This window comes from Eublepharis macularius, chromosome 2, assembly GCF_028583425.1.
Source record: "Eublepharis macularius isolate TG4126 chromosome 2, MPM_Emac_v1.0, whole genome shotgun sequence".
NCBI lineage: Eukaryota > Metazoa > Chordata > Lepidosauria > Squamata > Eublepharidae > Eublepharis > Eublepharis macularius.
In genome coordinates, this window is record NC_072791.1 from 64,651,812 (window position 1) to 64,676,331 (window position 24,520).

Here is a 24,520-nt window from a genome sequence, read left to right on the forward strand (position 1 = left end):
AAAGAGAAGGAGGAGTCAAATAGAAACTTCCAGATCAGACAAAGAGAGGCATCACAGAAATACACAGTCTGCTTCTAATATAAAGGGGGAAATAGCACATGCCAGTGTCCAGGCATGCCAAGTCACTTCTATTCTAATAGCACCTTGCCTTTGGAATGTCCTTTCCCTATGGACTTGCCTGACACCTATTATAGATCTCCTAACACCACTCATTCACCCCCCACACACACTGTTTTGGGGTCCCCAAGTCTTTTGGGGGTCCCTGTGCTGCACACAAGATTTCTTTGCTGAAAAGCTGCATTTAGAATTTTGACCCTGTTTCTGTCATCTTTTGCTTTTGCTTCTCATCTATCTATAGGAATTCTAAGAGTTTCCCCAGTCATCCATTTAGGCTTCTACTTTCTTTTGGCTCCAGGAATAGTCTTTGCACATTTTTCCTTGATAATATCTCTGTAAGTTGCTATGGCAACCTCAAATGGCACCAGAACACCAATGTTTGCTCCTGCCCACACACATCTGCACCTGCACGAACAAGAACATTTGGGGGAGGGTTACCTCAAATTGGGTAGAGGGGGTTGAAATATTTTTATGCAGATCTAGACCTTAGATTTGCTGAATAGTTATGGATGGCCCCACTGCTCAGATTTCACTATCTACTTGGGGGCCAGCAGTTCACAATTCAATACAGAAACTACTATTGATGTCTAAATGTAGTTATTATAAATAATGTCAGTATTTGGGAGGATCCATTTCTGATCTGTGTACATCAGCTGCTAGATGGTTCTTCATGGCAGAACAATCACTCGGCCCATACTAATGACCCATTAAGTTCAAAACCCCTTCTCTGAAATGTTACATACCATTAGCTAAATTAGGTATAGACTTTCCTGGTTCACATTAGTAAAATTACTTAGGACAATAAATAAATTCCTGAAGAAATTAGTTTATATCCTTTGCAAAGGCAATGTAACTTAGTTAATTGTGGTAAGCTCAAGGAGAGGGTTTAGCATCTCTTAGAACTTATATAATAAGCATTCCTCACACAGCATGGAAAGGACTCTTTTAAAAAAACAAATGAACATTTTTTTAAACTTCAGGTTTCTTTTAGCTAGATTGCAACTGATATGTACTATCTCTGCAGAGGAAATACTGAATCCTGTTTGAGTCTGGACCAGTAAACTCTTGCACCACAGCAACCCAAGGGCTGCGTCTTAACACATACACAAAGCCAGTATAGTGTAATAGTTATAATTTCAGGCTAGGATCTGAGAGACCCATGTTTGAATCATCACTTACCTCATAGGATTGTTGTAAGAATAAAATGGAAGAGAGGAGGAAGATATGCTTTGGGTCCCCATTGTAGAGAATGGCATGTTATAAATGAAATAATATAGCTGAAGGGGGGGAGGGCAAATAAAAGGCAGGTTGGTGGGTGGGAAGGATAGAAAGAAGCAGGGAAATGTGAGGATATTGGGGTTGTCAGGAGGAGGGAAAGAGGAAATAATGTGGGGATGGAGATAAGGGGAAAATGAGGTGCTCCCTGCAAGTCCTTGCAAGTTCCCCACTGTGCAACTGGGCCTGGCATGGAATCTGGCATCAAACAGAGTTTTCCCAGGAAAGGCTGCTAGGATGAGGAAAGGAGGGAAAGATCAAAGATAGGGAACAGATAAAGATAGATGGGCTGGTGGGTGGGAAGGAGATAAGGAATCAGAAAAAGAGGAGAGGCTATGGGGGCTTTCTGGAATGGGAAAGAGGAGAGAGTGTGGCAAGGGAAAATGAGATACCCCTCACTCATCAACTCATCTAATTCTCAGCATGGCTTACAGCTCCATCTGTGGATACTTAAATGAAGACAGTGGGGCCATAAGTAGACAAGACAGATCTTTCTATAAACCTGAGAAAAGCCTCAGGTTTGCACAAAAATCTGAAAAAAAACATGAGGGAGGGTTAAACCCTCACAAAATGATAAAAAGAGCACATGTAGCTTTAACAAACAAATGCCCTCAGGTAGTTGTGTTTCCTTGCGCTGTTTTAAAAATATTGAGTTAGAGGTGGTCAATTACCTCAGGATTTAGAATCAATTTAGAATCAGTTTACCTATGTATTTTTTTCTTGTAAATACTCCACCTTGCCAGGGTCTGAGTCAGAGAGAAGGGAGAACATCCCAAGGTCAAGCCTCTTCATTTCACATGTATTACCATAAAAGACGATGCTGGAGAAACAAAGCCATTTTAAGAACGTGTATTTTAAGAGCAGGCTACCAAGAAGTCATCAGAAAGAAACACAGATTTGCTGGTGGCCAAAAGAAAAGCTGAAAGACAACAGAAGCCTATTGGTAATACTACAAAGGCCATGTAGTCTTCCTAGATCAAAACCTCCAATTTTTGAAGATGCTTTTCTCTTACTGATTGCATGAGATTTATTCTGAAGCCCTTCTTCTGATATGATTAATTCTCATGTTGAGAAGGCATACGTAGCCATGTGAGAATGATTATGTGGCTGTTTGTTTTGTTCCTAAGCTGCTATGAGAGCTGGCCTAGTGTGGTTGATAGGGTACCGGATGTGTTAGACTAGATGCTGAGTACCTGGGCAATGCCACACTTCCAGTATGCCACCATATGCTTTCCAGGATCTTGCCTTGTTTCCTCTAGACTGCTTTCCTCCTCATTCTCTTTCCATCTCTATTGTCCCTCCAATAATATCTCTTGACCCAGAATGGATTACATCTCTTACTGCCTTGTCTGTGGCCAGCTAGGTGCTGAGTATACAGTTGATTTTAAAGAGAGATTTAAGCAAAGAAACTATGGGAGCAAATGTGATGTAAAAATGGCAGTATTTAGAACAAGTGGGAGAACCTTCCAGTCTCCCAGGACCCTTTGGCACTGACCTATATGTTACCATTATCTAATAAAAGAACTTCAAATGGAGATTTCAGCATGGAACAGCTCATTAGAATGCATCAATAAACTCTGAGGACTAAGTAAGACCTGGGATTCCTCGACAATTTTAAGTGTTAACTAGTTTTGCAAATCTAAGGAAATTCCGTTATCACTAATTATTGCAGTTATGAATGGTCTTCGTACTTTTCTTCATTTTACCTAATCAAATCTCATTCTATTCTTCCTGCATTTCACAGTCCTTTCTGCAGCAGTTTACAACTTTTTTTCTTCAGAACCTGGGACGATCCAGTGTAACTTCTTCTTGTATTGGTTCTATGGGGCTTAGGAAGCAAACTTTCACACAAATTTAAGTTAAGAAAAAATCTTTTAAAAGCCTTTAAACAATTAATACAATACAACTTCCCCCCTTTAACTAAACTCATAAATGCAACCATATAGAACCTTTAAACCAGCAATGTCTTTGAAAAGGTAAACAGTCCAACTAAGTGAAATCAGACAAGTGATAGAGTCCTTTTTTCACTATCCTTCCAATTTGAAGCAACTATAGCTCAGGCTTCTGTCCTCTTCTTGGGGAATTACAGCCCTGCAAAAATAATATAATCCCAATAACACTATCCAAACACAATACACAAACACTAGTTTAAGTCATATTGTTCACACACAAAATTTGATTACCTTCTTCAAGGTGATGATAAGAGCATATTAATTATTATTCAGCTCCCCAGCAACCAGCTTCTTCCTCAGCTGCCTGGCTCTAGCTACTGACTCTGTCCTGCTGGGTTAAACCAATTACCTCATAGGGGTTACACCAGCACCACCTATCTGAAGAAACAGAGTCCATAAAAGACTGTGCTAGAGTCAATATATGTTAGCCTTTAAGATACTTAAAGATTTGAGTTTGCTTCCTCCAGGATACTTGGGGGGGGATGGTCATTGCCACATTCTTCTTTTCCTCTTCCAGAAATGGATGCTTCTCCACAGTTGTTGCCATTCAGGCCTTAAAGTTTCAGGTTGGCACAAAACTTATGCAACTTGCTGGGAAGGATGGTGAGATAGACCTGAAGAAAGAATGTGTTTTTTCTGGTTACAACCTTACTTACTTCATGTCTCTCCTTGAGAGCTCCTACTGCCTGCAATGTTTAGTCTCCAGCAGCTATGAGGAAGAAAAAGTAGTGATGATGGGCACCCAGTGAAGTAGAATTGGGGCAGATATTTCTTTATTTAATGAATAATTAATTTGTGGAATTCGCTGCCAGAGGACAGAGGGATGGCCAGTAGCACAGAGTACTTTGAAAGGGGACTAGACAGATTCATGGAGGAGGGGTCCATCAATTGCAACATGCAATGGTTAGTAAGGGGGACCTCCATATTCAGAGTAAATAAACTTCTGAATCCCAGAGTTTGGTGGCAACAACAAGGGAAGGCCTTGTCCCCTGGGCCACTTGTTGGCCATCATGGCAACTGATTGGCCATCATGTGAAACAGAATGCTGGAATGGATGGCCCACTGGTCTGATCTAGCAGTAGCAGGGCACCTCTTATATTATGTTCATACAGAGAAAAGGGTTAGAAGACTAATTATGGGAAGCTGGCTTTGAATGGCACATCTAGCCAAGAGCAACAGGATTTACAAAGTCGAGCCACACTTGGAATACTGGTTGTTCCTGAATATTTTATTTGTATCTTCTTTAGCACATCTTCTGTTATGTAATTTGGAGGAATCTGCCATTGGGGTTCCTTGTGGGACCCTGGACAGCTCCCTAAGTCAATTACCTACTGAACAGATGGCACTAATTTAAGAGATAAGCCTTCCCCTCCTAGTCTTCTGCAATTTCTGAGAACATCATCACTTCTGCTATTCTTCATGTGAACAAGTCCTGGAAGAAGATTTGCTGAATTCAAGGAGTGCTATCCACATTTGCTGCAGTCAAGAGCAACAGATGGGTTTCAAGGACTGCATCCTCATGGATAAATAAAAGTATTGTGCTTCTAGTTTCACATATACCTGCTTTTGAGTATAAAGTGAGCAGACATTCATACTCCTGTATGACTGCATCTAAAACAAGCCTAGGTGTGTACAGCAGGACTCTACCATATAGAACTCCTCTACTGGTGACTCCCATACATGCTGTAGCCTTACATCAAAGGTGTTTTCCAGGTTCTGTAGCTGAGCAACAGCTAAGCCTTTCAATGAGCAGAGCCAGTTGGAAGTCAATAACATCACATCTCCCTGATGCTGGGGATCCTACCACAGATCTTTATCTTGCTATCTGCCTGTGCTGCTCTTCCTCCCGCCCCCTTCAGTAGCATTGCCCTCTTAAGACAGATTTGTTGGACTCCTGGGAACCGGAAGATTTCCCCCGGTTTAATAAAGGCTTCCTTCCTAGTTGCCAGTCAGGACATACGGAGGGAAAAAAATCAAGACTGATCAGAGAAGGAAGGAAGGAGCTGGGTGGGGTTTGCTATGCAAATTATTAGAATATTACAGAGGGAAGCTTCTCACTGCTCACTGATGTTCTGATGCAGTTCCATTCTAGTTTTTTGTAACACACATACGCACACGTTTGGCATGACTTCTTTCCTTTGTGCATTTATGTTTGTAGGCATTTTTTAACAAGGAAGTTGAATCTTTCTAAGAGGGAACATTGACACTGCAAATTTTAGGCAGCCAACTCTGGAAATTCTTTTGGAACTAGACTTACAAATCTGATGATCATTGTGAAACCACAGTGCCAGGAGACTGATGAACAGGGGTGGACAATGAAGTGGAAATGGCCCTGGAGAAAGCCAAGGGGAGCAGCTCTGCTGTGCTACAAGCCGGTACTGCCAGGCCCCTCAGCAGCACCAGTGATGAAGACTGGCTTGCTCACAACATATCCCCACAAACGGGTGGCAGTGCAAGAGGAGGCAGTTGGTGGTCTGGCACTGATAATCATTGCTATTGAAAAGTCTGAGCCGAGTTCCTGGGGCTTGGCTCTGCTTGCTCCTTGTCGCCAGTGGCCCTCTAGGGCAGCAGCATACTGGGAAATTTCCCTGCAAGTTAAGTGGCCAGTCCACCCCTGCTGATGAAAATCCCTTCCTTGATCATCACTTCCTTAAAAAAATGCACTGACTATCGATGTGGTTGTTATGCTAAGGATATGTCTGCTGGCCTTTTAGATATCAAGCTGGCCATTAATTCACCTCTGAGCAAGATCTCCAGCAGCAGGGCAATACACCATTTGCTCAAATGGATACCTGCGTTGTTATAGCTGACATCCTGGGATGGATAAATGTTTTTCTAGCCTTTTGGTGCCACCAAAAAACCAGCTCCATGGCATCCCTGACAGATATGACTAGACTGGACCCTAGTCATGGAGGACAGAGTTTAATGCCCTGGAAGGAGGGGGAATCCCCCAGAGGGAAGAGTTTGCAAGCATTGCGGCCCCTTGGAGGGTGTTCATTGGGGATGGAGAAAAGAGGGCACTAGAGGAGGCCAGCCTCTATCCTCTACCTCTCCAAGAAATGCCCACCCATCCTGAAAGGATGCAAGGGATTTTGGCAGGTCTCAAGTGCATGTCAGACTTTGGACCTTTTTCTTTCCTTTTTCAATAGCTGCAACCTAGTGTGAAATGCCTGCTTTCCATATTTCATATTCCACGATAATCCAGTGAATACCTTTCTATGGTTAAATTCAAACTGTGTCAACACTGTCCTCACCCAGAGGCCTTCAGCTCAGCCTTTGCTAATACTTTGCACAAGCTCAGAGGATCACCAGTACCAAACAGCTGGTGAAAGTTAAACCCAGGAACATTTTGTGGTGGCAGCATAAACAAAAAAAGAACTAACAACTAGGAGTGAGTGAGAAGCCCTGCTCCAGGTCGTGTGTTGATTAGGTGTACCTACTCAACCATTTTGAACCAAAGATGTTCTAGACTTTTAGTCACCAAAATACAAAGCATTCGTTGCATTTACAATAGCGCAAAATGGACACCCGTGTCCTCTCCGGAATCTGGGGCAATTCCTTCAAATGAGGGCTATCTGGCAGCTGTGCAGAACAGAGGATACCCAGGGCTCTCCTCAGGATCGAGTATTACTGGAGGGTCACTTTCAGAGGGACCAGTCCCATCTCAACCCTTAAATGGCTGCTCCCAGTCACATAGCCCCAAGAATGTGTCTTTACATTGACAAGTTCTGGCTCTTTTGAGTGGCAACTGCCAAGTCCGAAAGTACTCCTTGGGAGACTGGATACACACTCGAAAATCTGTAAGTCTTTGGTATTTGTCCATACAAGTGTATCAGCACTGTCTTAAGTAGAGTAGCTGCTTGATGTCAAAGAGAAGTAACTCTGCTTAGGATTGCACTGTAAGACTGATTTTATCTTTATTTCTTGAAAAATATTTTATCCTGCCTTTCCTAAAGGTCCAAGACAAAACAAATGTCAAAACAGGCAACAAAAATAAAATCAGCCTCTGATTTGTTCATACACATTCAAGAGCCAAGTCAGTGGTGGAAGTGACGTAAAAGAGAAGGCATAACCCATTACAGGATGGAGAGTTCTAGGCCAACAGAAAAGTTCTTTGTCACCTGCATTAAAGTTTGGGTCCGGTAGCACCGTAAAAACCAACAGAAAAGTGTTCGTGTAAACAACTGCAAGGTCTCATGAGGCAAATGCTTAGGGACCTGTGATGGAGCAAAGTAAACTAGCAAGAGGTTGCAGCAGCCCCAGAGGCCTTTATATTTTAAAAGGCAGAAAACCATTTCTTTCAAAAGAAATATTACATCAGAGAGAACTTCTTAAAATATTTGTATTAATAGTGTGATTACACGTCCAGAAATCCATTTAGGACTTCTGAGTTATTTAGCTGAATTTTATCATGGTCATCACACTTCTACAAATATTTCTGGCCTTTACCTTCCATTCTAATTACCAGTACAGTAAGTTTTGACATGTGTGTGATGGGCCACATTTTGGCAATCCATTCTTTCATAGTTAACGGCATGCAAACTCTTAGAGATAAAGATTTGAGCAGATGTCAGCAATCAGAGGTCAAGGAAATATATTCATTTCTCACAATGCCACTGAGTAACCCTCATAACACCACCAAAGAATCTAGTGGAATACTGAACACTGTAATACATTCATCCCATCTGTATGATGGGACAGTTTGTAAAATCACCATTTGTCTTTCACATTTTATGTTCTTTTAAAAATTTCATTTAAAAAGGGGTAATTTAAAGTTTGCATGTGTATGAATAAATTAATGTGGACAAAAAAATCTATAGCTGCTGTTAACAATGACCCACGGAATATATTAAGGAAATTTCCTTTCATATTGACACAAATGGTATTGATTTTTTTTAATGCCACATGGGATTCTGCTATGCTAAACCCATGCACCTCTTCCTATCCCTGCTTCTTGTCATCAGCAGAATAATGGAAATATTGGATAATACATTTTTGGTTATTCTTACTACATACTGTTGACTGATTTTGTCACGATTACTTACAGAGTTCTCTGTCATACCTGTCCATCCTTCAGTATTTATGTCATCTTAGTGGAAAGTAGTGGAACCAGTAATGTTTCCCAGATCACTAATTCTACATTTTCCAGCATTCAAGATTTTTGATCCACTAGAGCAAATATACAAAATACTGAATTTTGAATTTTTCACCATGCCTATATAGAAGATTGTGCTTAATTTCCGCTAAGCATACCATATTCATCTCATACATTAACCTTTGTATTAACAACCAAAGCTGTTAAAATATATTAAATTTTAATTCTCGTTAATTGAGCTTAACATCTATTCACTCATTTTGCATACATTTCCCCCCCTTTTGCATTGTAAAGCCGTCTTAAGGTTACAACAAAGAAAGCTTTATAAATGGCCTTACAGGTGTATTTTTGTAATGTCCAGTCAAATACTGATAAAAGCTACCTGTCAAAACCAGAGAATGCAGAAGGGATTCTTCCTTTAAGTGGGACTCACAAATGTGATCTGTAGGGAACCTAAACAATTCCTAGAGTTTGTCCCTGACAAAATAATCGATTCAGTTCTGGAGAAGAAGCAGGAAAAGAAGTGCGTAGCTGGCACATCTACTTTTCCTGCTTATTAACCTGTGAAATACCTAACCCAGTTACAGGCAACTTTGGGAGCACCAAGAGACGGATTCCCCTGCATGTTTACTTGAAAATAAGCACTCCTGAGTTTAATGGGACCTACTACTAAATGGGGGCTATATGATTGCAGTTTTATACGTCTCCTCTTCACTCCACCCAAGCCTCTTCCCTAGATACCTCTGGTTTCTGCTTCGCCAATCCATCTCCAAAAATTAATAATACTTCAGATCTCTGAACCTCAAAACAAGGGCCTGGGAATCAAACACAGTCCCGTTTTAACACCGCCACGGCTATTTTTAGCGGCGATCTTACTAGATCTGCCCTTAGAATAGGAGATCAAACAGATTCCTTTGAGGGGGGCGAGAAGGAGGGGGGAGCGAAAGAAGGCGCGACGGCGATGGCGGGCATCGTTTGGGCCCCCGTTCGAAGCCCTGATGCTTGGCCCCGCGCCAGGCCTGGGAGGCTCCGGCGGTGGTCCTCTCCCCGGTCTCCATCGCCTTTTTAAGGCACGGCGCCTCTCCTCTCCCACCTCCTCCGCCGTCAGATCGCTGTGCGTTGCCCCTTTAATACCCACCCGCCTGCCCTGCCTGTCCCTTCTCTCCTCCCTGCCGGCCGGGCGTTCAGCGTCGTGGAGCCGCAGCTTCTGCGAGCGGGATCCGCGGAGGAAGCGGCGAGGACCAGGGACGCTGCCCAGCTGCAGGCGGGCCAGCCCCAGCCCCGGCATCCCCTCGGCTTCCTCCGCCGTGCCTTGCCGCTGCCGGGGAGCCCGAGCCTCCTCCGCGTTCCTCCTGCGGGGCCCGCCCGCCGCCGCCGCCCGCCTGCCTCCTGCTGCAGCCCGGGCATGTCGTGATGTGATCGGCGGCGCGTCCCTGGGGGCCCATCCCCGCCGGGAGCCGGAGCAAGACGGAGAGGGCGGTGGAGCAGCGGGCCAAGGGCCGCGCCCCCATGAAGGAGAAGGAGGCGGGGGCGGCCGGGGAGCGGGGCAAGCCGGCCACCTACACCGGGGACAAGAAGGCGCGCATGGCGGCCAAGACCAACAAGAAGTGGGTGCGCCTGGCCACCGTGCTGGCCTACGTCCTCTCCGTCTCGCTGGCCGCCATCGTCCTGGCCGTCTACTACAGCCTCATCTGGCAGCCAGTGCGGGGCGGCAGCCAGCCGCACGCCCAGCCGCAGCCCCCCGGAGCAGCCACCCCCGGCCCCGGCCCCACGGCGCCTCCGCTCAGCCCCGAGCGGCCGACGGGGCCGGAAGAGGGAGCCAGCCCGGCGGCCACGAGGAAGCCCCTCACAGTCGCGCAGTAGCGACTCGAACCGGCCCAGGAGGCCGGAGGCAAAGTCCAGCCCTGCGACCCCACCCCGAGGTGCACCGGAGCCACTGATCGGGGAGAAGGAGGGAGAGCCGGCCAGGACCCCGGCTGCCCTTGCCTCGTCTGGCTTCCTTGGACGCAGACCTCCGCGCTGGAGTGTGGAACGCAAGGAGACTTGAGTTGAGACGCTTTTCTTCCTGTCCTGGCCATTGGCTTCCCCCGCTGTGGGACTCCAGCAGGGAAACAAACTGTAATAATTTTAGTTTCTACAAATGTGCTTTATTAATCAGTAAATTATTATGGGGAGGGGGAGCCACGTGGAATGGAGCTCAGGTATGTCAGCCTAGCTGAAATGTACCCAGATGCATTTCCTTTGTATTCTTGTGTATAGATTCTTTGTATACAGATACACTTAGTTAAAGCTTAGAGAGAAGCTATATAATCTATATTCTGTACACACACAAAGACACACACAGAATGCTGAATGATGTTTAAAGGGCTATTGGGGAAACCTTGCTTTGAAAGTGACAGCTAACCTGGAGCAGAAAGCTCTAGGGGGTAGGGCTGATTTGTCCCTCGGCTTTATTATTCCGTGCTTAGCATATATTTTGTTAAACACCAATTTCTATATTTTAAACAGAAATGTTAGATTTCATTTTCTGCTTAAACAGAAATGTGTTCATGAGATTTTACTATGCTCATTGTACACTCCGGCTTTATGGCTGTGCTTCATTAGAGGGTTAACATTTGGAGAATTCCTGTCTTGTCTAACAACATGCCTGATTCTACACTCATTTAATTGCTTCCCTTCTGTTTCCACTGTATGTTGCTGTCCCCAGTTTGTATTGATTTCATCCTTCGCAGTGCAAATGGGATTTTCATAAGAGAGTATGGAAGCAGCAAGCCTTTGATCTGTGCCTGGGAGCCCCAGAACTACCCTCCTGCCTCTTTCATGCTTGTTCCTTATGTATCCTTGGAACTACTGCTAGAGCATCCAGAAATAAGGAAATTGAACTGACCTGAAGAACCAGCTACCAAGGGCAGACTTTCCTCTGTTTGGTACCTCTAGAAGTAGTTCCAGCTTTAGGCCAGTGCTCAGACCGCGACCCCTCCAATATACTCACCTTCTGTTGTCCAGTTTATTAAGAAAGGCCTGTGGCTGACTTTAGTTTCCATAGCACTACATCTAGCTTGTTCTCTTAAATGTCCATAACAAGCCTAGTCTTTTCTTTTTGCCTGGTCTGTTTCTAATTAAAATACGTTGCTGTATGTATTGCCAACTAGGCAATTCATGCATCCTCCCCCCCCCCCACCCCCAAGCATGCAGTTCACGGTGTCTAGTTGTCCAGATCAGTTTAAGAGAAGTCTGACCATTTTAATGAGAGTGAAATCCTGGCTTTTTAGAAAGGGTTGCTTCATACGGTGCAATTTTTTTTCAGGGAGTTAAGTCCTCATGTAGGAAAAAAAAATATGTACACTGAGTTTTGGGGCCCACTAACAAATACATCATGGGATGTGTTTTTGTGAGCCAGAGTCATCAGATGTGTGAGCGAAAGCTTGTGCTACAATATGCTTGTTAGTTTTCAAGGTGCTGCAAGGTTCTCTGTTGTTTCTGCTGCAACAGACTAACATGGCTACCCCTACGGAGCACATGTCCTGTGATTGCTGAAATGCTGTGCAGACTGCTGGAGATCAGGCAAGCACGGGTGAACATCAGCTACCTGTTCTGTGTACTTGCAGCATTAAAAAAAACCAACACCTAGCACTGTGGGTCAGCACTTCAGGGTAACTTACTTTTTTCCTTCAAGGAGACTGATTTCTTGATAGGGTTTCTGATGTATATAAGTCAACTGTACAGCAGTAGATGGGAGTTTGGAATCTGATCCCCTGTGAGCACCGGCAGCAGTTAGGTGCCCTGTTAAACCACAGAAATAGTCTGGTATGTCAGAGATGGTCAGTGGCCACTGTTTCCCCTTGCCTCTTTTGAAGTAAGCAAGTTTCAGGCAGTTTCTTCTGTCTGACGGAAGCCAGGAGCTGAAGTGACAAACTATATATTTTTTCCAAATGAAGGCGCTGGTGGGCAGGATGTGGAGGTAGTCCAGGGGCTTTTGAGGGGAAAGCGCACTCCCACAATGTGGAGAGTAGCAGCCCTGACATGTTTTAGAGAAATACATTAAAAAACACAAACCCTCTGTTTTATTAATTCAATTACATAGTAAATTATATGCCCTTGGGGGGATTTCCAGTATATTTTTTTTATATGTTATATGGTTAAAACTGCTAGTTGGACATTATAGTCTGAATGGTCAAATGCTCAGAAAGAACAAAATAAAAATGTTGGCAAAATTGTTTTCATGTTGGGCTGACAAGCCACTAGCCCTCTGTATGATTGTCACTGAACGTCAGACTTCAATAGTTTTAAATTTAAAATTGTAAACATGCTCTAATGTTGTCTATATCTAATTCAGCCATGTAAGCTATGTCTGTATTCAGAAGTTCTGTATATTTTTAAAAAAAATATTTTTAAGGATAAAAAATACATTGAGAGATTTCTGCCTAAAACGCATGTACCCTGAGACTTGTTTTTTTGGTCTGTCTTGTCTGATTGCACATGTGGGGAATTTGTGAACTTGACCTATGGTGAGTGAATAGTTCACTGATCTGATCATTTAGCCAGTGAGCAGGTCTATATATTGCTCTATGCCAAAATAACTGACACATTTCGTTATTTCTATTGCTATGGAAGAGGGCTACATGAGGCCAGGTGCTGGGAGGTAACTTGGTCCTCATAAGAGCTTCTTGGACAAAGGGGCACCAGTCTAGAGAATAGTGAACTGTACTGAAGTGCCATTGAAATCAAAGGGTCAAATTAATTGTGACTGGGACTTAAGCATGACTGACTTTCTGTGGCCTGGGACCAAAATGTATACAGTTGATTTTCCACTTTTAGTGCATGATTTTGATCTTTGGGGAAATAACTTGGAAAACACTGAATATGAAACTAGCTTTATACATTTCTACAAAGAAAGCACTTGTGTTTAGGAACTATATCTTCCTGAAGATAGTCCATATGATCCATTTGAGTCAAGGCCAATCACTGCTTCCCACTGTGCGTACGCAGAGAATGCAATTCATGTATGTGAAATCAGCACACATGACTTTACATGTATGTTGTGTTCTGTTTTGTGCACAGAAGGTGATGTGTACAGAGACCCTTGTTATGGTTGCTGTTTGTGCCACAAGAGGGATTAGGCCCTCTTACAGTTCAGTGTTCTGAGTTGGCAGAAACAGGCTTATGATAGCTTGATCTGGGATTCATCTGCTCTCAGACTCAGAATGGTATGAGTGGGAGTGAGAGGAAACAGATTCCTGCTCTAGTGCCTGGACAATTTCTTGGAATCTATATTGGAAGCCAGGCTGTTATGAGAAATTTTGAGTTCTCAAGATCCCATGTTGCTTTGGAAGCCATTCTACTGATTTACAAGTTGTTTCGCGCTCTTAAAACTCAAAAGGGGAATTTGCTAAAGCAGGGACAGCACTTTTATTGGGGACTTTGTTCAGGTAGTAGGTATTATGTGCAGACAGGACTTACAAACATTTTTTTAAAAAATAAACAGGTTTTTCAAGATTACATCAAGCCATGCATCAAGATAAAGCCGATGGAAGGGAAAGTGAATTGAATTTAAAGAGCAACACTTAATGGATGCTTTTCTCATTATCATGATCGTAGGCATTTCTAGAATCTCTGCATTTGGTGCTTTTCACATACATTCACAGCACTTCCTCCAGAAAGGCTGCTGCACAAGAATGGTTTGCCCATCCTCTTGGCCCACTGCTAACAGGTCAGCAATTAAATTCTTCAAACTAAAGCTGGAAACTACTTTCTGACATTACAGAGACCAATAAATTCCACATGCACGACAGTGCTGTCATGAAAAAAGAAACTCTTCCCAGAATTCTGTGTTTTATAGTGGAAGTATCACTGATGTAATATTGACATATATTTGTCTAAAAGACAGTTCAGATTGGGATATGGCTTTCTATCCATGGAGGAAGTGTGAAAAATGCCAGAGAAGGGGGTTGTGGACAGTGGAGCAGGAGATCTATATGACAACTGTCCTTTTGCTGAGGAGTTAGCCGTGTTAGTCTGTGGTAGCAAAATCAAAAAGAGTCCAGTAGCACCTTTAAGACTAACCAATTTTATTGTAGCATAAGCTTTCAAGAATCAAGTTCTCTTCGTCAGATGCATGGTACAGAAACTGGTCAAATATAGAAGAGGAGTGGGGAGGAGGGGAGGAGAGAGAAGATGCAATTAAGGGGGGAGAGGGAGGATGCAACCAAAACATTCCTTTGCTGGGATCCTTTCTCCCAGACCGCAATGTCAGCATTCCAAGTTGGCCTGCCACACTTTTCCATCTGTTTGTCTGAGCCAGTCATACAGGCAGATGCAGTGGCCATTGTTAACATTTTGACCATATGTGATTATATCCCAAGTCAGCTTGCTGAAGTCCCTAAGAGGAGACTGTGATCAAAACCAGGAGTGCTGAAATTATCCTGTGAGGAAAACATACTATTTTGGAATATCTCAAGTCATGCTGCACTGCCTGTGATGGTTCCTCAGTCAGTGGATCACAATAGCCGTCAAAAGAAAATGATCTTCCATGAATGTCTAAGTAGCAACAAGCTTTGGAACAGTGCATGCTGACCAAAACGATCATAGCCCTGTGAGCAGTTCTAGGGAGGTTATCTGAGAATTTCTGCTCCATGAACTTGATGGCTTATCTATAAGAGAGAGACATCTACAAAGCATCTGTTAGGGCTCAAACATGTTGGAGATCTCCAAAACATCTGCAATGCATTTTATGGTGCTATATATATTGCATAGGCAAGTAGTGGTCTGGTGATTTGATGTTTTATATATATACATTATATATATATATATATATATATATATATATATATATATATATATATATATATATATATATATATATATATATACATACATACAAGATATATATATATCTTGTAGTGTCTGGTGTTGTTATGAACCAAGCTGTTTTAATGAGCCTGGGGCATGTGAAAACAATTAATGTAACCAAAATAGTCTGTCTGCTTATTAATTTAACACATTCAGGATTTTGTAACTTCCTAGGAGATGAGCTGACTGTACAAGGTATAACAAGTACACGGGCAGTTTAATGGCTCATGAATGTCTGAGGCGAGAAGATGAATGGCATCTGTGACTCACTGCCTGTTAGCCTTGCCACATGATCCGCCTGCATTTTAGCATTTGGGTGATATCCACGCAAACCCCTTTCTGCTGACAATAATGCCAGATCTGAGCTGTACATAAAAGCTGAGGGAATTACAATGAGGAGGTACACAAGTTCCATTTTGAACACACTTTAAAAAAACAATAAATAATAAAACCATCTCAGTTTGCAAATAATTTTGAAATGTTCTTGACTAATATGCTACATTCCACTTTGAACAATCTCCAGAAAATATTTAAGAATTAAAAGATTCACAAAATGGCAGGGCATTGTTGAGCATTTGCGTTTGTCCCTCTCCTTAGGAAAGTGCTGAGTTGTCATTTCTGTGCTGGACCTGTACAGCAGAGGGGAGTTCACATTTAGAATTAAATGATACCATCTTATAATGGCACAGGCATATAGGCAAGAGTGCTGTTGCTTATGATCTCCAGTAAATGCCCACGGCATTGGCACGTCACCTTCTACATGGCAACCACGATAGCTACAAGTGTACTATCCAGGGAAAGGACTGCTTTATCCAGGGAAAGGACTATCCAGGGAAAGGACTATATAAAATATGGATGTTTCAGTGCTGAGAAAATGTAGGATATTCATAACAGCTATGCAGTCTTGAAGGAAAATGTACAGACTGTACACAAAAGTGCATTTATTGGGTTACAATCCTGATAATAGAGAAATGTCTTATGTATTTTTTAAAACCCTCTCTTGGGACTAGTTTGGATTTAATGCCCTCTATATACAAGCTACTAAAGAACACTTCTGGTTAGCACGGTGGCCATGGAGTTTGAAATAATTAAGATGCAGATGTGAAGAAAGTCTCAGGGCATGTAGCTGGTCAGGCACATGTAGTACCAGTATAATTCCCCAAGCATTTGGACTAATTTGGGCTCTTGTATGCTAACCACAGAGTTTGTTACAGGCCATACATAGGGAGTATAACATTGAAGCTGGCCCTTGAGATCCAGTTTGGTGTACTGGTTAAGAGTGGCAGGACTCTAATCTGGAAAGCTGGGTTTGATTCCTCACTCCTCCACTTGAAGCCAGCTTGATGACCGTGTGTCACTCACTGCTCTTCTAGAGCTCTCTTATTCCCCACCTCACAGGGTGATTGTTGTGGGGATAATAATAACATTGTAAACTGCTCTGAGTGGGTGTTAAGTTATCCTAAAGGACAGTATAGAAATCAAATGTTGTTGTTGATGAAACTCTGATGGAAAAAAAATGGAAAAGGCCAAAATGATAACAGAAAGGTATGGTGGGGATCAGAAAAGAAATAGTCATGCAGGCAGAGCAGTGTTTGAACAGTGCTGAAGTAGAGATGCTTGTGTATCAAACTGTGCCATGTTTCTCCCTGCTATAAAGACATGGTCACCTAGCTTTTCAATATGTTATTTTCAGTGTTTCTCTTTGTTGCTGCATGTGTGTTCAAAGTGTGTTCAGGACTCTGCGATAGTCTGCTGGTACCTCACATTGTCAGTAGAATCCTTACAGGGTTAGTGTGGGCCAAGCGGTCAATTTTCATGCTCTTGCTCAGTGTTTGTCTACATACCTCTTACTGTTTTCTCATCAAAGGTAAAAATTAATTCAGCCATGCTGGTTGATTTAGCTTTTTCCACCAATCCAAACAGAGGTTCACACATAGTCCCCATGTGACATGTGTGTTTTGGTCCATGTGCCTTTCACTTGTGAAAGTGCTTCAGTTGCTGGTGACAGCAGATATTCGAAAGCATCCTTAGAAGTTCATGGTTTGCGTACAAATATCTGCAGTAGTGGTTTAATAGGGCACTGAGTGTTCCATCTTTCTCAGCTCTCACTGAAGTTTGCAGCTGCTCACATCTAAACCACTTCTAAACTGATGTATCAAGCTACATAGTATGCTTGATTTCATGCTACAGTGCTGTAATGCAACGTTTTATAATATAGGTAACTTTATTCACCAGGGGTGTGTGGATACCACACTGTTCCTGCACTAGCACTATACAAGCTAGCATACTATAAGCATATTTGTATGTTCTAAAGATTGTAAGTATTCATTATCTTTTCAGAAATTCTTTGGAAAGGTATTCTTTGGGCCAGCTTACATATTATGGTTTCCATATCTGGAAAGTTGTTCCAGATGATGGCTGTCGCCATATGGTTGCATGCTCACCCAAGAGGATCTTGTGATTTACTCATTCCTCCCCTCCCCACACACACTACCATCACTACAAATGTTCCAAGATACAATTTGTGATGGCGTGGTAGGCAATAATCAACTGATCTGCTTAGTGAGCCATTGCACATGAGTGGCTTCTCCCCACATGGTCACTGCATATGGATGAAAGCAGCCTACATACTGTGGTAGCCGTAGGGAACAATCCTAATTAGGTCTGCTTGGAAATAAGTCCCATTTTATTCCATGGGGTCATATTTCCAGAAAAGTAAGTAGGATGGCATCAATAATCATATGTAAACTGATGACTTCCTGTTTGGGATCCATGGAGGTCTAACGCAGCTCCACTTGCGGAGCTGACCGGACTGCCGTTTTAACCGGCCGGCGGGGTGAAAATAGCCCGCGGCCGACTGCTCTCAGGCGGGGAGCAGGCAAAGAACGCTCAAGACCCTAGGGTGAGCTAGATCTCGGACGAGGGGGGGCTTTACACAACGAGTCTCCCCCCGATCCTTGAGGTCCCACCTTGCGACGGGTCGGCTATAATCTCTGCGGCAGTTTTGGGGCCAATTCGGCTGGCATAAGACCTACATACCCAAGCATCGATTGGGGGAAGAAGCTGAGAGGAGAACTTAAAATCGAAACAGCGATTACAACCCGAGAAAAGTGAAGAGAAGGTAAAGATCATTATCTTCTGAGACGGGACAGATTGATAAAAACAGAGAGGAAAAAAAGTAGATTTTTAAACTGCAACAGACTAGTGAAAAGGAGGGGAAGACTCGGCAGGAATCGAATTTAAAAAGAGACTAAGTTTAAAGAAGTTATTAAAGAAATGGGACTATTGTTTTGAATACCTGTGGCTTTGGAGCTGTGAGAAAAAGACACCATCGCGAGATCTGCTGTGGGAAGACGGGAGACAGGAAGTGCGTAATAACAATAGAGTGGCTGGAGAGAAGCGGCCCTTGCTGGAGGGCAGGAAGTAGGGAATCGCCATTTTTGAAAGGGGAAGGGTCGCGGCTTCAGCGGAAGAGGAAGTAGGCCATCTTGGATTACAAAATAAGCTTGGAGAAATAAGTTGAATAGTGAAGTAACTGACAAGGAAATAAGTAAGGCAATACAATCTGCAAATCTAGGAAAGGCGCCAGGGCCAGATGGACTTACGGCTAAATTCTATAAGACAATGGCTAATGAACTGGCACCATTCCTAAAAGAGGTGATGAATGGGGTTTTAAGGGATCAAAGGATTCCAGAAACTTGGAGTGAAGCGAATATATCATTGATCCCAAAAGAGGGCCAAGACCTGACTAATGTGAAAAATTATAGACCTATATCGCTACTCAACAATGACTACAAAATTTTTGCGAAGATATTGGCGGAGAGATTGAAGGGGTGGCTCTCGGAAGTCATAGAGGAGGAACAAGCAGGCTTTTTGCCAGACAGACAAATAAGAGACAACTTAAGGACAGTGATCAATGCTATTGAATATTATGACAAGCGTTGTGACAAAGAGGTTGGTTTCTTCTTTGTTGACGCTGAAAAAGCGTTTGACAATTTAAACTGGGACTTTATGTTTGCCACTATGGAAAAGCTACAATTGGGAGAAAGATTCATCAGAGCAATTAAGGAAATTTATAGAGACCAGACTGCAGCAATTTTGGTGAATACTGAATTGACCAAGAAATTGACGATAAGTAAAGGAACAAGACAAGGTTGCCCGTTATCTCCATTGTTGTTCATTTTAGTATTGGAGATTCTGATGATACAAATACGTCAAGATGATGAAATTCGTGGAATAAAAATAAAGGACTATTCATACAAGGTCAGAGCATTTGCGGATGACATAATGTTAATTGTAGAGGACCCATTGGAGAACATGCCAAGAGTGATAGATAAGATCAAGGAGTTTGGAGACTTGGCAGGTTTCTTCATTAACAAAAAGAAGTCAAAGATATTATGCAAAAATATGACTAAGCAGAAACAACAATTGTTAATGGAAACAACGGATTGTGAAGTAACAAGTAAAGTGAAATATTTGGGAGTCGAATTAACTGCAAAGAACATAGATCTATTCAAAAACAATTATGAAAAACTATGGACTCAGATAGAGAGAGACTTGATTAAATGGAATAGATTGAATTTGTCATGGTTGGGCAGGATTGCAGCAGTTAAGATGAATGTGTTACCAAGAGTAATGTTTTTGCTACAGACAATACCAATCATCAGAGACTCCAAACAATTTGAAAAATGGCAGAGGAAAATATCAGATTTTGTTTGGGCAGGCAAGAAGCCTCGAGTGAAAGTGAAAGTTTTACAAGATGCAAAGGAAAGAGGCGGAATGCAACTGCCCAATCTGAGACTTTATCATGATGCAATCTGCCTAGTTTGGTTGAAAGAATGGATGACATTAAAGAACAAGAAACTATTAGCCCTAGAGGGATATAAAAAAATATTTGGATGGCACGCATATTTATGGCATGACAAAGTAAAGGTCAACTCGATGTTCCTGCATCACTTTGTTCGGAGAAGTCTATACATAATCTGGAAGAAGTACAGAATTTATCTACAAGAAGGAACCCCTTTGTGGGTGGTTCCATATGAGGTGATAGACCCGAGAGCTGTTGATAATGAACAACAATGTTTAACGTATAAAGAAATAACTAAAACTGAAGCATCCAAACTTAGAATAAAGACACAAGAGGAACTATCACCTAACTACGATTGGTTCCAGTATAGACAGATCAGAGACTTATATAATTCGGACTCTGTAAAGGGAGGTATACGAATAGAGAATTCGGAACTAGAGCAGACCCTTCTTAAAGAAGATAAGAAAAGAATATCCAAGGTATACCAAGTACTGTTGAAGTGGTATACCGAGGATGAGATAGTTAAAACACAAATGGTGAAATGGGCTATAAACTTTAATAAAGAAATAACAATGGAGGCATGGGAATACTTGTGGAAAACTACAATGAAGACAACGACATGTATTAATATCAAAGAGAACATTTATAAAATGATCTATCGTTGGTACATGACACCAAAGAAGATTGCGCTAGGGAATTCGAATACTTCTAATAAATGCTGGAACATAGAGAAAATAATTAATTATAAGGACTAAATATAAGGAGCGATTAACTAACAATATTTTCTTTTTTTTTCTGACAAGTTTTGTACCAAACTGAATGTCTGAAGATATAGATGGGTCAAATTGATTGACTACGTGAGGAGAGATATATAGAACTATTATAAAAAGATAGAATGAGTAATATATATAGAGAATAAGTCAAATTGTTTGATATAAACGAATGTATGATCTATATGGTTTATGATATATAGAAATACCTGAAATTGAAAAATTGGGATAAATTGTTTATCTAAGATGGAAACAAAGGCTTACAGTTTGGGCATATAATGTTAAAAATAGTTAAGGATGTACTGCTTAGAATAATGGAGAATATATATTTGTTTTAGATAGAGGAAGCTAATAAAAGTAAGGGAAAGGGGACAAAGGGTTGGAAAGCTGTTGGAAGTCAACAAAAAGGGGGGGGGAAAGGGAGGGGGTTAGAGATGAAAAAATTGGGGAAAATTGAATGTAAATGTGGAAATAATGGATTCTAACCCAATAAAAATTTTTCAAAAAAAAAAAATCATATGTAAACTGGCCCTTAGACATGCCTAGTCTGCTTCTGTTGCCGAACTGAGAAAATTTGAGCAGCGATATCTGTGGGTGGATATCATGCACATTACCATAACAGGAGTCCAAATACGTTTTAAATTACATTTTCTTTAAATATTTTGGTTTTTAAAAACAGTCATAAAATAAAAGTTATCTAGGACTGCTGTAATAGTAGAAGATGGTATACCATAAAGCAGAACAGACATTGAGTTGACAGCTCTAACAGATAATAATAATATGCTAATCTAGTCAGAATATTAACATTTATGTTACATATTAATATTCTGACTAGATTTGCATATTATTTGCTGTCATGGCTGGATGTAGACACAAGATACCTCCCTTGGTTTGTTTTAAGAGTGCAGCTCTGTTTTCCTGCTCCAAGCAAAGGTTCTGGAGACATGGGGCTGCCGTTGTGTATACTTACACAGATGAACCCTTGGGGTGCTTGAGAAGATGTTTCTGTTTTAATGTGTACTGTAACTCCCCCAAAATGTATATTTCATTGTAATTATTATTTAACAAAATCTGGGGGGGGGAAACACCCTGCTGTTATGGTACACTACAGCAACAGAATAACAGTATCCGCATTCCCATAAGAATAATACTAAGCTGTGTAGATCCCTTTTTACATTTTACACTTCCCCAAATACACGTGCCTGATCACTTGTGCAGGGCAACCAAGACTCAGAAGCAATGGCCTCATCTTTTCTGGGATGCTGCATTTGAAGGAAAGGGAGCGGTACGCCTAATTCTACACACACGTACATGTTTTTATTTGACAGGGTCTGTGTGCACTTTTTGTACTCAGCGACGATTTAAAAGAGGTAAAGGGAGCATTGGAACTGAATATTGAGTACCTTTAGGACTTGGATGAAGTATCTGTCCACAAGAATTGCTGCCAAACATCTATTTCTGTGAAGACTGCATGACAAATGGGACACAGCGATGCTTTGCACAAGCATAGTGTGGCTTTAAATAGCATCCCAATGTTTTATTTAAGCTTCATATTATGCCATTTAAATATGGAGGTGTGCCTTTAATTAAAGGACATGATAGCTCCTTCAGGCTTGCAAACCAATTATACTCCATTTGTCTGGGGAGGAATTGGTGTGGAAAAGAATTTAATATCTGACTTGCACTGAAATATTGTGCTGAAAAGCCATTTATAAAATGTAGCAATCCTTAGCGGTGCTACGTAGGATGTACTTTATGCTGATGCTGCAACAGCAGGAAAATTTCCAATGAGACTAACAGCAAAGGAGGAAAAAAGGCTTTCTTCAATCCTCATTCCCAACTCAATGTATTGAATTGAAGCAACAACGATACCCTTGCTGTTCCTAATGTGTACTGGATTCACTACCTAATATTACAGCTTCCTTTTATCCTGGGTGTTCCCAGAACCTCTTTGGAGAAAGCTTAAAAGTGCAAGGAGGAAGAACCTCTAGGCTGCCAGCCAAACTGCAAGAGAAAACCTATGTAAGAGAATGACTTTGAGTGGATTTCTAGCCTCCACAGATTTCCATTATTCATTTAAGATGTGCAGCTTTCTGTGTTTTTTCTGGATGATCACTTTTGGGCACAATAAATTTATTGCACATGTTTGGAACAGTAGATTACACAGTGCATCCTTTCCTTTGGGGGTGTTTCATAGCTAAGCACAGGTGGCAACTGTATCCAGATTTTTTGTGGAGGGCGGGCAGGACAAACCAATCCTAGGCCATGGCTAACCCAATGTGATGTCTTTTATCTCTCTCATAACTTCCAGTAATGTGTTCAGCCCTGTGCCTTCTGGACAGCCAAAGCACAGAGTTAGATTGATCTCAGTCAGACTGTATAGAGCAGAGTGTCAGAGCATCCTCTCAAGTGATGGGGTCCTGCTTGGAAGCCTGTACAAGGGATTTCCCAAAGTCCCTACCTGTATAGGGCAACAGGAAGGAGGAAGGTGCCAGTTGGAGTGGCATGGGCACACCCTCCAAGACCTGTGATGACTAATGTGCGGTGGTGCAAATGTGCTAATCTAGCTGGTTCCTGTCTCCTTCCCTGGGGTATTCTGGATCCTGATATAAAACCACATACCCTTTAGGGAGTCTTTCCCCACCTTGGATATTTCGCCAGTTGCTGTGTGTGCATATTAGCATAGATAGTTCTTAGGTTGCAACTGCATACACACTTGATTGGGCATAAGCCCCAGTCAGTGCAGTGGTATTTACTTCTGGGTAAATGTGCAAAGTATCAGGCTGACAGTCTTTATATGCAAGTATTGATATATTTCTCCAAATTTCTTCTTTTCCTTTTGCCATTGCAAGCGAGCCACTCTAACACTTGTTACAGAAGCCACTCGCACTACTACCCAACATTTGGTGACATAAGAGTTTACCAGACTGCTTTGAATTTGCTCAGTTGCTGTGCTGATGCTATTGTTAAAATACTAATTTGGTACAATGAAGGTGGGAGTAGGAGTGGAATCGTCTCTATAACTTTCAGAAAACTTAACTACAATAAAAAGCGCAGAACTATATGCCCCATGTTTGTTACAATTGTCTAGGTTTCAAAGAAGAAACTTCTTTGAAATTAACAGTCCCTGGACTGATTTCACAAGGGTTTGTTTTTTTTTCATAGTGGTCACGCTGTCAATGTGATTGTTGCTCAATTCATCCTTGCAACAGGTGTCTGATGAAGGGAGTTTTGACTCTCAAAAGCTCAGAGTCAGGCTACAAGTGACGTCTTACACAGGTTGGACACTTGTCAGCTTCCCTCAAGTTTTGATGGGAAATGTAGGCGTCCTGGTTCTACAGCTTGGCTCTCCATTACAGCTGCAAGACCAGGATGCCTACATTTCCCATCAAAACTTGAGGGAAGCTGACAAGTGTCCAACCTGTGTAAAACGTCACTTGTAGCTTGGCTCTCACATCCTGGAAATCTAGTTGCTCTCTAAGGTGCTACTGGACCTGAATCTTGCACACGTGGCACAGGGCAATCCAGTTTTTCCACCCTTGTTTCCTTTCCTTTCTATACCAGATGTGGGTTGCATCTGTCTTCTGCTGTTGTCATGCCACTGTCATGATTCTATACCTTTTAGTGATGCCAATTGCTGGCTCCTACATTAAAA

The 24,520-nt window shown here is 42.1% G+C and overlaps 1 protein-coding gene across 1 annotated transcript; it reads left to right on the forward strand.

Annotated features, from left to right (window-relative positions):
- Positions 1–9,633: 9,633 nt before the first annotated feature.
- INAFM2 (InaF motif containing 2) lies at positions 9,634–12,856 on the forward strand. Its single transcript, XM_054970259.1, has one exon. It carries the CDS (start codon positions 9,949–9,951, stop codon positions 10,300–10,302), a length of 354 nt encoding a protein of 117 aa, XP_054826234.1. The 5' UTR covers positions 9,634–9,948; the 3' UTR covers positions 10,303–12,856.
- Positions 12,857–24,520: the final 11,664 nt, after the last annotated feature.